The 13,665-nt window shown below is 48.5% G+C and overlaps 3 protein-coding genes and 1 non-coding gene across 4 annotated transcripts; 3 read left to right on the forward strand and 1 right to left on the reverse strand.

The window, feature by feature from the left end:
• Window positions 1-2,457: 2,457 nt before the first annotated feature.
• On the forward strand, window positions 2,458-3,372 carry FMAN_08155 (uncharacterized protein; the record flags this gene model as incomplete). The annotated part of the gene is made up of 1 exon (XM_041821596.1): window positions 2,458-3,372. The coding sequence occupies one exon, from the start codon at window positions 2,458-2,460 to the stop codon at window positions 3,370-3,372; it is 915 nt and encodes a 304-aa protein (XP_041687361.1).
• A 4,670-nt stretch (window positions 3,373-8,042) lies between these two features.
• Window positions 8,043-8,780, forward strand: FMAN_08156 (uncharacterized protein; the record flags this gene model as incomplete). Its single annotated transcript, XM_041821597.1, has 3 exons — window positions 8,043-8,053; window positions 8,177-8,229; window positions 8,296-8,780. The coding sequence occupies 3 exons, from the start codon at window positions 8,043-8,045 to the stop codon at window positions 8,778-8,780; spliced, it is 549 nt and encodes a 182-aa protein (XP_041687362.1).
• Window positions 8,781-9,427: 647 nt separating this feature from the next.
• Window positions 9,428-9,712, reverse strand: FMAN_08157 (uncharacterized protein; the record flags this gene model as incomplete). The annotated part of the gene is made up of 1 exon (XM_041821598.1): window positions 9,428-9,712. The coding sequence occupies one exon, from the start codon at window positions 9,710-9,712 to the stop codon at window positions 9,428-9,430; it is 285 nt and encodes a 94-aa protein (XP_041687363.1).
• A 575-nt stretch (window positions 9,713-10,287) lies between these two features.
• tRNA lies at window positions 10,288-10,361 on the forward strand. Its single transcript has one exon. It is a non-coding gene; the product is annotated as a tRNA-Val (tRNA).
• Window positions 10,362-13,665: the final 3,304 nt, after the last annotated feature.

Genomic DNA, 13,665 nt, shown 5'->3' on the forward strand with positions numbered 1-13,665 from the left:
TCAGCAATTCTCAAAGGGGAGAGCTTGTGGACTTGAGACCATGTTGTGAATGTCAAAGGGAACTGAAAGAGGAACATGCAAGAAATAGCATCGCTGTTCACACAAAGGGAAAGTCTGCCAGCAGTCCTGTAGTGCTGTTGATGAAGAGGGAGGGCCTGGGAACAGCACCGCCACAGCCACAGCCAAACGGTAGACTCTGGGGACAGAACAGCACCGCAATGGATGAAAGACGAGAGCCCAGGAACCGAGCGAGCAGGAATTCCCCGAGAGGGTGGAGGGCGAGTCTGCCCTGCTAGCCGCGCGGTAACTCTGGAAAAGGGGATGGTGACGACACGGCCATGAGACCGATACCCAAGAAGAAGTAAAATATGACAGAGTCCCGCCATGATTGAGTGCCCGCGCAAAATGACATGTGAGGAGGTGAGAAAATTGGCGGGATGGCCAGTTGGGTTGGCTGGGGTCTGGCGGACATTGCCCTCTCCCGTCTGTCTGTGCTTTGTCCAACCACTGCGTTTCACTTTTTATTCGCATCAAAGGTAGGAAGAATGTTCAGCTTGACATTCATTCGAACAACCAAGTCGAAAGGTGGTGGTCCGTTTCGGTTTGACGCGGAACTCTGCATATCTTGCTCGTTTCTTCGCCCATCTTTGTGTTTGTCCCTTCCAGGGTCTTGCTATTGCTTGAGTGTGTCGATGACAGCATCATGTCCCTTGTGTCTCCGCAAGTAATCCATTTCTTGCTCACCGATTGCATTGTCACCGCTTCTTGATTGGCCATTCAGCCAGAACGGGCTGTTGTGCTACCACATAACACTGGGCGTCCAAGTAGGCTATGGCCAGCCACCAATCAGGGTCTCTGCAGCAGCGGGCAATTGGGAGGGAAAGCTGTTTGGAAATTACCGTACCGTGAATAAGCCACGATTTCCGGCATCATCAGCCAATACGTGTCGGCTAATGCTGGCCCCAGGCTTTGGTTCAGCACAGAACTGACGCTGCAGCCGATCATCTGTCATCTCGCAGAGCGAGGAACCAGTAGGCGGTTTCCTACGAATGACCAGCTTGTAAAACGTCACTGGTGCACAATTTCATAATTATATTGGCGTTGTCTTGTTTCAGGCACTGGTGAATATGTTTGGCAATTACTCACGGGACAGGGAGACGGATAGATCATGTCTGCTGGCTTCTGGCCCAATTTTGATCTCCTGGGTCTCGGCTTATGACGCTGAAAGTACCGTTCTTCATCGTGTACTATCAAAGATACCTTGTTTTGGGTTGGTGTCCCACTTCAGCCTATGTACATCTGCTATTGCGACTTCTGTTCGGTATAATCCATGCTCAGCACAAACCATCTGCTTCCGCGCCACGTTGAGAACGGGAAGTCCATCATATTGCTCAACGGGGAGCCTTGCAGCCAGCCATCAGTGCCCAATATCACGGGAAAATTGGCACTAGGCTGCGCAAGAGCCATGTACTACGTTCGCTGGTAGAAGGGGTCCCGGCGCTTGATATCGTCAGCAGTTAATGTAGTTGACATAAGCTTGACCTAGAACCATGTACTGCGCTTGACAGTATGGGAGAGTCTTGCGGGTAGCCGCCAGTGCCTTGAATCATAAGCACATTAACGTTGACTTGTCCAACAACCAGGGACTGCATTTAACATCATGGCAGAGCCATGCAGCAAACTGTTCGCCAGGGAGGCCTTTCGCAAAGCCACTGGTCCCCAATGCCATGACCATATCGCCGTTTGACAATAGGGAGTAGCCTTGCCGCTAACGGCCATTATCTCGTTCCGTGCAGGGTTTCATAAGGTAGTCAGATTGACTTTAGCTTGCTGATGGGGCCAGAGACTGTGTTTGTTGGCTGGCTACACGTCATGCAACGTCTTTCAAAAGTTCATCGATGTTTCTTTTTTGTCAGAATGGCAACTTTAGCTTGCGCACGAACCCATATACTGCGATCAAGCGATATGGAGGACTTTTACAACTTGCCGCGTGTCCCGGTCGCCGTGACGCACCAATCGTACAGCTCGGCATCCGCCAAGCGAGACATTCAGGAAGCCACAGATACTAGTTATCATGAGTATATTGCCATTAGCTTGTGCAAGAGCCATTCGCTACGTTCGACAATAGGTAGTAGTCCTGTAACTAGCCTGCTTGGCGACGAGTGAACAGGGATTGGTCTTCTGGACCGCCGTCGCTGCTCTTAGGTTATGCGAGGCTGGCTGTCATGATAGATCAGATTCGCTGCTTTTAGGGTTCTCTCCTGTTTATAAGCCGAACCAGAAACCCAAGCTGGAAAGGGATATATTCCAGAACCTTTCCAACTTACCTCGTCTTTCTCAACTCAAGCTGAAGATTTTGAGCCTCCCTCCTTGATACTTACCGACAAGTGCTTGCCGCACCCCAAACACCTTGTCAATACTATCTACTGCCTTTCTATCCCTCACGTTGTATTTGAAATGACAATTCCGCCCTTTACAGTACCCCAGACTTGGGCGACCCGATCTGTCATGGATACATTGGCAGATCACAATCCGACACTGAACGTTACTGCCAATCCAGCACATATTGTGCCGACCAATGCCGCTGATCTGGCCGTTACTCAGATCGTGCGATGGCAGAGTTTCAACCTGGATTGTCTTCGTCAAGCTTACGGCGATATTCTCGACGATTACCCCGTCCCAACTGTCGTTAGTCACCTTGGCCCTCATGTGGTCAATGGACTAAACCAATTCAAACAAGTAGTCATAGACTACCTTTTCCCTCGCCTTGCGCACCCTCTCCAAACCGGCGCAACCGTGCTCGGGGCCCGCCTCGGAGCTGGGCTACCTAATGTGTCCCTCAAGAAGGATACAATTGTGGACTGGCCTCGTCGCTCTGGGCTATCTCTCATCTCCGATGACGGAACCCATTTTCTCGTCGGTTGTGTTTTGATGGGGTCTCAGTGGGATTCTGCATGGCTCGAAAGATCATACGTCCTGGGAGATGTGAGCCAACCGCTCCGGCGTGTAGCCGCCTATTGCTTGGCTACAGACACCCGCTACGGGTTTGTTCTGACCCCCAAGGAGGTCGTTGTTGTCCGGGTGAGCGGTACAGCCTATGACGCCCGTCAGCCTTGCCGCATCGAGTGGCAGGCAGTCCCTTGGGATGCATCAGGGCCGGACACCCTCACAGTCAATCTATCTTTGTGGTTCATCTCTATGATGAGTCTCAACCCGAACCATCACGGGCTGTGCCCCCCCGGAGCGGCGCCGAGTCTTAACCTCTGGTTGAGATACCAAGATCCGGCGGGCTCAATCGCCTATAAGCATCACCTGTCTTTACGACAGGCGTTTTGCCTCCCTACTGGCGCCGAAGCTGAGGGCGCCCATTAAATATACCCACCATCACCTTCGTCGTGATTACCGTACATTGAGCGACTCATGGGCCGCCTTTGCGCCTCCTAACCTCTCACGCCTCGCTGTCGCTGTGATAGGAAAGGACGAGTTGTTTGGTTGTTGGTCTTTGGAGCTTCTTTTTTCCTTTCCTTTCCTTTCCTTTTGTCTTTCCTTTTATGTTGGGGTAATCGTCGCGGTGTGTGCTTTACAGTCTCTACCTGGAATCCTTGTTGTTTTTCTCATGTTTTTCTCTTGGTTTTACTGCGCAGATATTATCCGGCATCTCAACGATGTAATTTGACTGGGTGCAAGACTCCCCACATCAGCTTTTAGCGTCGGATCATTTCACCAGACAAGTTGGTGCCTGTTGTCAACACTCGGACTATTCTAGACGGATGATTTCCCAGCTATGTTCAGTAAAGATATCATTAGAAAATGAGCTAGCGTATAAAGGAATGTAACTAAATGGCTCTGAATTGATGTTCTCTAACTATTGCAAAAACCTTTTACTGAAAACGAGGACGAATGCTTTTACGATGGTCCTCATGTCAGCAGGTGTCGTCTCTACAAAGCAATTTCTCATGATATGGCAGAAAGGGCCCAATAATCCGACAAGAAAGTAGACAATCAAGGCGACTCGATGAGTTGCAGTGAAGAGAAAAGCCAACACGTTGTAGCGAAATATGGGTAACTCTAATGTGAAAAACACTGATCTGTCCCAGGAAGAGGGACACATATCTAGCAACAGGGAGTCCTCTCAGTCTTGGATCGTGTTCCGGAACCTCCCCCTGACGATGTGTTATTTGCAGCTGAGACTTGTGGCTGAGATCTTAAATCAGCAGAGAGAGCTTAGTCTACCGGCCTCTGAACGCGCCAGGTGCGTCAACACCCCGTCGAATGCCCTCGCCGCCATCGACGTAGTAATGTTTGGCCGATCGTAATCAGTGTATGTATTGTCTGGGATAAAGCCTTTCTGTCCTTACCTCGAGATCCGAGCATTCGCTGTTCATATATGCATCCCAGGGAGCGAGCTCGTGTCCAGCCAGCTGCCTCGAGCTTTTGGCAGAGTTCTTCGAATAATCTTTCGATCGAAGGATGTGGCCTCGCGATCCCATCATCTAGCATGAAGCCAATCGCCAGTTTCTTCTCCGAGTAGCGTTGGAATTTGTCTTCTTTTCAGAGCGCAGGCACCAACTGGGGGTCCAGTGTCTAACACTCAGCCTTGATCACTGCTTTAGAGACCAGAGTCAGTGTGTTGAGTGTTCTTGTCATGGGACCAATAGAGGAAGGTATCTGGTGCTGCCCTTCCTGGGAGATAGGGACATCTTCGCATGAAAACCTGACGCTCTGCAATGGTGTAAGGTGAGTAATCGTACATGAAGACAGAAAGGAACAAAATACGCTCGGTTCGAACCGCCACAAGCCATTCATGTTTGCTGGCTCATGGATAGAGCCGCTAATGCTTGTCACACGAGTTGGGGGTCTTACTCGGTGATGTGAGCGAGGACAATGGCTTCTGCTGTAACTTGTCGGGCTTCCACTAGCTTAACCAAGTCTTGGGTATCTTTTGCGGCAAGAATGCGAGGTCGGCTGGTGCCTCTCAACCATGAGACTTTGCTCGTTGTCTCATCGCATATCGCCCGCTTCCCTCTCCGCGACAACCCGAAATGCCGAATAATACAAAATCGATCCAAGAACCTCTTTCAGTGCTCGGTGCTATATTCTGGAGGCCGATGGATCTGCTTCCAGGCTCAGCCGATGCAGCCGATCAGAGCTATGGAACGAGAGATGCCGCGCACGTTGGGTCAAGCAATTCGGGTTCTCCAGGAAAGGATCAAGCTTTTGATACCATTGTCCAACTCGCATATCCCTTAAGCTCATTTATCCCTCTAACCTCAGTCAAGTCAAGCCAAGCCTGCCCGCCCGCCCGCCTAGTTCATATCTTACAGAGTGACAAACATGCATAATGACCCCGCCTTTATGAAGCCGGCCTATCTGTGCTGCCTTAAGGGCGATTTTCACCAGGGAGAACCCAAGGGTGACATTATCCGGATTAAGGTCGTGAACACCTATATAGCCAAGCTCGACCTTAAGGCCACTAATAAAAATGTCTTACTCTTCTTCCCAGATATTTCTAGGCTATATACTAATAGCCTTGATAACAGATGCATATGCCGCTTGCGGGTATCTCATGCTTGGCGTCGATTACTTCCTAGGGGCCAGTTGCCACTGAAACGACATGTGAAATTGTCCCCCTTTCCATGTAGGATAGATGTTTGCTAACACAGTTGGTTGAGTGAAAACAGGACGATGCGACAAAGTACACCCTGACTCCTCTCAACGATCCCAACGCAGGTTGACCTGAAAGCCTGGTCCACTAAGGACCTCAAGCCTTGTGAGAAGGTTGGGCAAGAGTGGTCAAAGAACGTCAAGGCCAAGTTTGCTGCTGTCGACTATTGGTGAGACCGCCCTCCCTTAACATCTCCATCCACCCAATATCTCAGCACGAAGTGCGTGCTGAAAACAGAGTAGCTGGAGCGCACGCATTATCCTAGAGCAAGTGGCCGAAGACGGCGTCTGCTCAGTCGGAGCCATCGGCCACCCGTTCTTCTTCAATGAGCGCCACGTGCAAAGGTCAATAGTTTATCTACCGACGAACGAGTTGTATTAGAGAGAAGCTCTTGAAGCTTGGCCGTGGGGGATCATCTAGGACTCACTAACTTTGCTATTCCAGCCACCGATATACTCTTGTCGGCCGAGTCGCGCACCAGAGCGGTCATAATATGCACCAAGAAGCACCAACAGTTTAACAGGCAAATCTACTCCCATATCGGGCACGGTTTTGCGGTAAGCTTGTTGACGCCAAACTTCGGAGATGACGACGTCTTACTAAACGGCTCTGACAGACACAAGCACGACTTACGGGTCCTTACGAACATGGGCCAAGGAGCAGCACTTTAAGGGGTTTGTTGAGAGGTTTGACTCTTGGTAGGCTCAGAAATAACTGGAGGAGGGAACGCAGGGGGGGTTCCTATAAGATCAGGAATTGAACTAACAATAAAGGATGCAAGATAGCGCGTCCGCACATACAACCTTAATAGCTTCGCATAAAAACCTTCGCTAAAGGACCAAGGCTAACCGCTTTCGGAGTTTTAGCATTAGTAATACCCCAAGTCTTGCTTGCTTAAGGTTAGCAAACCGAGATGCCCCCTGCTATAAGCTTAATGCTTGCTTTGAGTGGCTAAGTATATCAACGCGAACTATCTAGGCAGGGCATGGAATTTAAACGGGCTAAAGAGTTAATCACAAGAGCATTTGTCTTATTTGAAACCAGAAGGTCCACGCACTGTAGAGTTGGGTTAACCGGGGAACCAGGAAATTCAAGATAGAAAATAATACACGGGCGATCATGCCAGTTTCGAAGGCGCTTTTGATGGCAACAAAGGAAGCATAATTAGAGACATAGGAATTCAGTCCACGAACTTATGTGACAAAGATGATTTGAGAAGGTAGCAGAATACTGACGATCATGTAGCAACCTAAGAGGGTGATCAGGACATAGAAAGCGTATCGAGACTTCTGAGCGAGAGTGTTAGTCTTATGGCCCTTCACCACCTTGAACTGCTGTAAGTCATTCAGCCTCCGCCCTTGGCCCTGCATAGGACTCTACTCGGACGCTTGGCACCAGAATGATACACCCACGACTACAGTATGGCCTTGCAAGCAGATCCATCATCAAGTAGTCGAATATTTCATGACTACAAGCCAACTGCGAAGCGAAAGTAGTGATGTAAGTTGAAACAAGGATCAAGGCGATGTACCTGGCCACCACCTTTGGTTAGATTGGATATTATGGCTCCCAGGCTTGCCCTGATATCTCTGCTTGAAGTATTCACTACCTCATGCGGACGCCACCACAAGGTGAGGGGGGGGGGGGGGGGGGGGGGGGGGGGGCCTTGCAGCGGCACTATCAGGAGCCTCGAGACGTTTCGATCAACAGCTCCGGCTAGTAACTGTCAATACCAGGGTCGCTCGAGTCCGTTGCCACTGCCGGACTGCGAGTGATCAAGGCCACGCCACGAGCCTAGCCATTCCGAAACAACTGCAGATGGGGCTTTCTCAGCATTGAAGCATTCGACAAATTTGGGCCGATCGCTCTGTCTCCAGTCGACCATTGCTGTCTACTCATAGAACCGGCTTGCCGGCGAAACCGCCTTGATCTGGTGCAAGTATGCTCCACTGTCAACACTTTCCTGGTGATGTAGATGTCGATGTTTTTTTATTCACTTAGCCAGATCAGACATGTGGATGGTTACCACGTCGTTGGTCGTCGAGGCTGAAGCCTGGAGGGGTGCGAGCTGTATCTCACTTGGGGCCAAAGCGGAACCGAGAGGCCTAGATAAGATCAAACAAATACACCACGAAACCAAACCACCTTTTCAGGTGAGCGATGGGTCCATCAATGATGGTGAACAGATTACACATTCATTCACAGGCAAAATAGTCTGGAACAGTTGTAGTAATGTAGAGTTTGGGTTAAGAGAGAAAGAAAACAAAGACGCTGATGCTCCACCACAGCGACGACTCTCCGTATTGGACCATATCTTGATTTGTGCTTCGGTTGTGGACAGCGACCTTGAATCTCCACCCGATGGTGGCTTTTGCGAATGGGTATCAGGTAAGCTCTATTATAGATAGGGCTGAATGCAGCACTGGCGTGTTTGTAACCATTGCCGGGCCTTTAGCTATGATATGCCAAATTTGGATCCTATGTGTACGATCAAGACTGACGTTCTGTCAGGGGATACAACAGCTTCTTTGGCGTCTTTGAGACCTATTACACAGCACACATCGGTAATTCAGCAAGCCAAAATATATCCTGGATAGCATCAGTCAAAATATCTGCACTGTTCTTTATAGGAACGCTCTCTAGTCGTCTCACAGACGCCGGCGACTTCCGCATCGCATTCGCTGCTGGCACACTACTCAACTATCTCAGTGTATTCATGGCTTCTCTCAGTACGACACTCTGGCAACTCCTCCTCTCGCAGGGTCTCTGCACGGGGCTAGGTAACGGTCTGATGTTTACTCCCAGCCTTGCTGTTGTTTCGACCTACTTTAAGCGGAGAAGAGCCCTGGCCTTTGGGATCACTGCTACTGGAAGTGCCACGGGAGGTCTGATGTTTCCATCTATGGCTCGCCGGTTTCTTGGGAGTATTGGTTTTGCTTGTGCGGTTGGAGCCATGGGGTTGGTGCAGCTTATCACACTGGTCATGGCGAATCTACTTTTGAGGCCTCGAATACCACCAAGACAATCGGGTCCGTGGATTGATCTAGCATCGTTCAAGGAGAAGGGTTACTTGTTCTTTGCAATCGAAATCTTCGCAAGTATATGCTATTGGTAAGGCGTATGAGCATACTAGCGGGAATAGACATTCTGGGCAACATTCTTCCCGTTCTACTACCTCACATGTTTTGCAGTTTCACAATTTGACAAACCCCTCACGTACTCAGCCGCATTGAATGTCCTGCTTGTTGTCAACGGTGTCGGAATCATCAGCCGTTCACTACCAAACGCCATCGCACATCATTTCGGAAGCATCACAGTCCTCATACCCGTCGTGTTCATCTCATCTACGTGTTCATTCACGTGGCCTGCATTATCCACAGAAGAGGGCTCGTACGCATGGGCTAGTGTTTACGGTATTATCGCTGGGGCATCCATGAGTTTGTTCCCTCCAGCGAGTGTTATCTTGAGTTAACAGACTTGCTTGTATCGGGCAGCTTACCTCTGGGTGTTTTGTGTGCTTTAAGCCTGATTATCCTCACGGACGAGCAGCAGCCACTTATTTATATGCCTCTAGAGTCAGTCATCAGGATATCTAGCTTTTCAGCCAAAAGCAAGATCCTAGGCAACAGTAAGGGCGATGAGTATTTTGCCTGTATGTGTTTTTTTGGTGTTCTTTACCTTTGTGGCCTTGAGGCTGAAGCCTCTTTTTGACCCCTCAACCCTATCACAGAAGCACCAACATGGTCAGCGGAACCCGAAAGCTCAAGCGGGACATGCAGGTGGTGTCAGAAACCATGCTGTCAAGGATACCAGAGCCAGAAGGGCCAAGGCAATCATTAAAACAATGCCAACAGCGCCTACTTTCAAAGACACGTCGATTGTCTCAGTACCCCAGGCGACCTCCAGGTGGAAAATAGCGGATTCAGTTGAGTCGTCTGTCTTGGCTTCGCCAAAAGAGTTTTGCACAGGCTTCTCGACGCCTTGGTCGTTGGGTGGAGATAGTGTATGACCTTTAGCTGAAGGATTCCCGTTCAAGGTAATAGCCATTATTGTGTTTCTGAGAGCGGTGATCAAGTATTGGAGTGGATAATGAAAGAGATCAAGTTTGAAGGTGTAAGGAAGAGGGATGCAGGAGTCTGTTGTAGATCTTTTCCTGGGAAACCTTGCTCAAGTTCCGGGAGAGGCCACATAAACAGAACACAAAAGTTTGTCTTTAAATTTCTGTTTGCATTTCTTTTCTCTGAAGCACAAATAGTAAAGCGTTGTCGCAAACCCTATACAGCTCCATAGGCATAAGTGGCTCCAAATAAAGTCTTCTCAAGCAATAAGTTTCCTCGTTCCAAGAATAAACCTTCTATAAGAATTAGCAACATGCGCTATTTGTACCACACAGAACTCAAAGAATTTAATAGAATATTATGTCCAAAGTGATTACAAGAGCAAGCCACAATGAGCACAAATGCCGGTGATTTAAATCGTTATGATTGACTCGGTCCTCTACGTAACGTGAAAAGACCGCGCCACTGAATGGTCATTTGGCAAAGAGGGACGAGGAATTACGGGTATAATCAGAAATCACTTTGTAGTCTGGCATCCAATAGGAAGCCATTCCTGGAAGGCTCGGTTTCGTGGTCTAGTTGGTTATGGCATCTCGCTCACACCGAGAAGGTCCCCGGTTCGAGCCCGGGCGGAACCATTCTTTTGCTCTTTTTGACAACTCTTATCGACTGCATATCATTCTTGCGTTCGGGGACGCTGATATGGCCAATTGGATAACATATAATAACTGCTCTGATGTTTAATTACTTATAGAAGGTTTTTTATGACTTAAATGCTCAAGTGTGAAAGCAATCGGCAAGTGACTGATTGCTACTAATTTGCCTCCTTTTGTTTTTGCTTCTTGTTTGTAAGTGAGAACAAATAGACATCCTGATAGTCCTATTGGAAATCAGTTCCAAACCCATTGGCATACCTCTCCGCAACCTCCAATTCATTTGTAAGACACCAATCAAACATAACATCATGAGTCTTCATAGCCGTTCTCCATGCCTCCAAAGATTCGCCACTAATTGCGGGAACACCCGTCTTCTCAAGTACCATCAGGCCCGTTGCTGTGCTGAAGCTAAACCCCACGCAGTATATCCTCTTTAAAACCGGCAGGATCGAAAACATGTCGAACCGAGAGTTTTCTTATCTTGGGCATATGGCAAACAGCCTGTGCCACCGCCAATAGAAAGCGATCCATGGTTCCCTCTTTCATGTGGGATCTGAAGCTATTCTCTATCTCGCAGCCCGGGGGCAGTAATGCAAACCACCCATCCATTCACGGGTTCTCTTGTCGTTGACACTCTTCCTCTTCTGCTGATAAAGAATTTTCGACTGTGACTACCCACTCACCGGAAGGAACAACGTCGCAAAATACGAATGTGAAACCCTTGAGGATCGGCCAACAAGGATTTTCAGTCATAGGTTGGAACATGGCGATGTTGATGCTTGCAAGAAGGGTGGTTTCTCGAATACCGTGTCTCTGGGCAAGTCATCGCATCGCTTCGACAAGAATCTCTCTCTTTGACCCAATGGGGATGATGCTTGTAGAATTATAAGTCTGTTCTAGAATCCTCTCCTGCTTGTAGTCAATAAGCAACGTTTGAACAGACATGGGTATCAAATCCAAAGACCTTGCAAGGCCTACAATGCTGTTATCTGGGACAGGCATCAATGACAAAGCACTCTTACAGTTTCTGATTAGAGCTTCCCATAGCCATTAACGAGTATGTTCTTTATTACCCTCACCCCAAACTTCTCCAACCGTGGTGTCTTACTCGCAAGTCGACACATATCCCCAGGCATAAATGTAGGTGTGTCAGTATATCCGCATGCTCTAAAGACTCATATCATGGAGAGTTCTGGAAAATCCTTCCACATGTCATAAAGCTGCAAATACTGCATCCTTTTTGTGTGAACGTGACACTAAAACCGCTCCGTGACATCTCAAAGATCATGTCCATGTAGGGCTTCTCTCGACGTGGGAGATCTTTGAGGATCCCAAAGATGTTGTATACGATGTCATTAAATTCGATTTCATCTTTCGGGTGATGTTAACGAAAGTCGCAGTCTCCAGGGCCTTGGGTGCATCGCTTCGGTCGTGTACATATATTACGGCAAGAAAGCACTTGACCTTGACCTTAACATTTCGAACATATGAGGGTCTTTGTGGTGTCAGGCATGTGACATGTTTGGATCCAAGGACTTTATCTATTCTCGAGTGTAGGTATTTGAACAGGAATGGTTCGATGAGCTACTGCCAGCGCCGTGATACACTGACAAGGGCGCTGAGCCTCAGTGTTTCCTCCCATCGTAGTCCGCATATTACGCCTTGATGATATGGCTTTCAGAGATCGCAGATGATCTCTCTCCAGATCTCTGGTGGCAGACGCTCGGTAGGATCCATGCAGAGTAGAAGGAATGAATGAAGGGTGAGGCTGTTGGCCGTTGCAAGTTGAAAGTTTCAGAGGGGATTTGATGTTGGGTGCTGAGTTTGGCAGGGATAGAGCAACCGTATAAGAGGTTAATGACATAATCTGCCAATAGATTTGCTTTCATTTTTCTATTTGTGAGAGCCGATTGCCTTTTACGTAAAGTCCCAACGCGTGGATTGGCTCATTCATATGAGGGCTTGGTTCGGTTGGTGCGCCAAGCTCTGTCTGTAGCAGCTTCTTGACCCTCCCTGTCATACTGGAGCCTCCCAGCACTAGTGAAACTTTGCTTATCGCGTTGTTCGGATAGCCCAGCCATTTTTTCAAGCCATGGCCCATCGATATCGAAATTAGCTTGACCAGAAACAAACAAGCTTGTTTGTGTCCCGCACAACGTTCGAGCATAGCGGGTCAATGAGCGAGCCGATTCCATTGTCAGCGAGAAAGCGTGATGATACCGCACGGTATGGAGACTCGAAGGCTTTCCATTTGTTGTTTGCGCTATGAGCACCAAGAACTGAGTGGCCGGGTGACTTTGTGTGGTCAGCATCCCTAGAACTAGCAGTGCTGCCCGGCGACACTGTATTAGGAGAGTCGTTGCTTGGTATTGAAACTGTTATACTCTGGGGTGATGGTGATGTGTTTGAAGCAATCGCAGCTGATAGCCTCGCAGCCTCTTGTTCCAAAGTCAGCCAAAAGCTCTCCGACCGTGGTTGCGGCTTTGAATCACTGTCCGCCCGCCTCTAGTACTTGTCGGACCATTTGACTGGTTGTCGGTAGTCAAGACACTTAACGCTCCTCTTGCCATATGTCAAGCATGCAGGGATCGCTCCGTCGCACTGATATACTTCTCACCAGTTAGCGTTGAATTCTTTTGCTTGGATGAATCGCATCCACTCTGTTCAGTTCTCACCCTTTGCTTGCAATCGGCTAAACCAGCTGTATAATGCAACGTCAGTTAATCGCAACTAATGTGCAGATGAATAAATCATGCTCTTAAGGCGTGAATAGAATATGCCTTTCGCACGAGGCTTCACTCTTTGGATCTGCTCCAGGTTGTTCTCTTTGTTTGCAAGGCAGGCGAATGCTTCTCTCGTTTCTCATCGAAGAGCGGAATCAACGCATAAATAGGTCACTCAACTAATACTATTTCCCCTTTGTATCTCACACAAGCAGTCAAGGCACGTAACAGCCACTTTAGGTATAGACACAGGCCGACTTGAAGACAAGGACATTCGCATCTAGGCAACCCCAAACTCATGGCATTGTATGTTTGTGTTTCTATATACTATATGTTTAATAGAGGAAAGCAAAATCTTTCTATCTTATCTCGCAGCGAAACGAAAGCCATCAAGGACTTGCGGGTTTAAGGGAGGTTTGGCTCAAATGAGCTGGGGATAAAGATCAGATAAGATTAGATGCGCCAGAGAACATCGTGAGTGGAGTCGGATGACAATTTGTGGACGGATAAAAAGTGGTGTGGCTGATTAGCGATTATGATTGGGTCAATTGAGCCTCAATTGA

Source organism: Fusarium mangiferae (genome assembly GCF_900044065.1).
Source record: "Fusarium mangiferae strain MRC7560 genome assembly, contig: FMAN_scaffold012, whole genome shotgun sequence".
Lineage (NCBI taxonomy): Eukaryota > Fungi > Ascomycota > Sordariomycetes > Hypocreales > Nectriaceae > Fusarium > Fusarium mangiferae.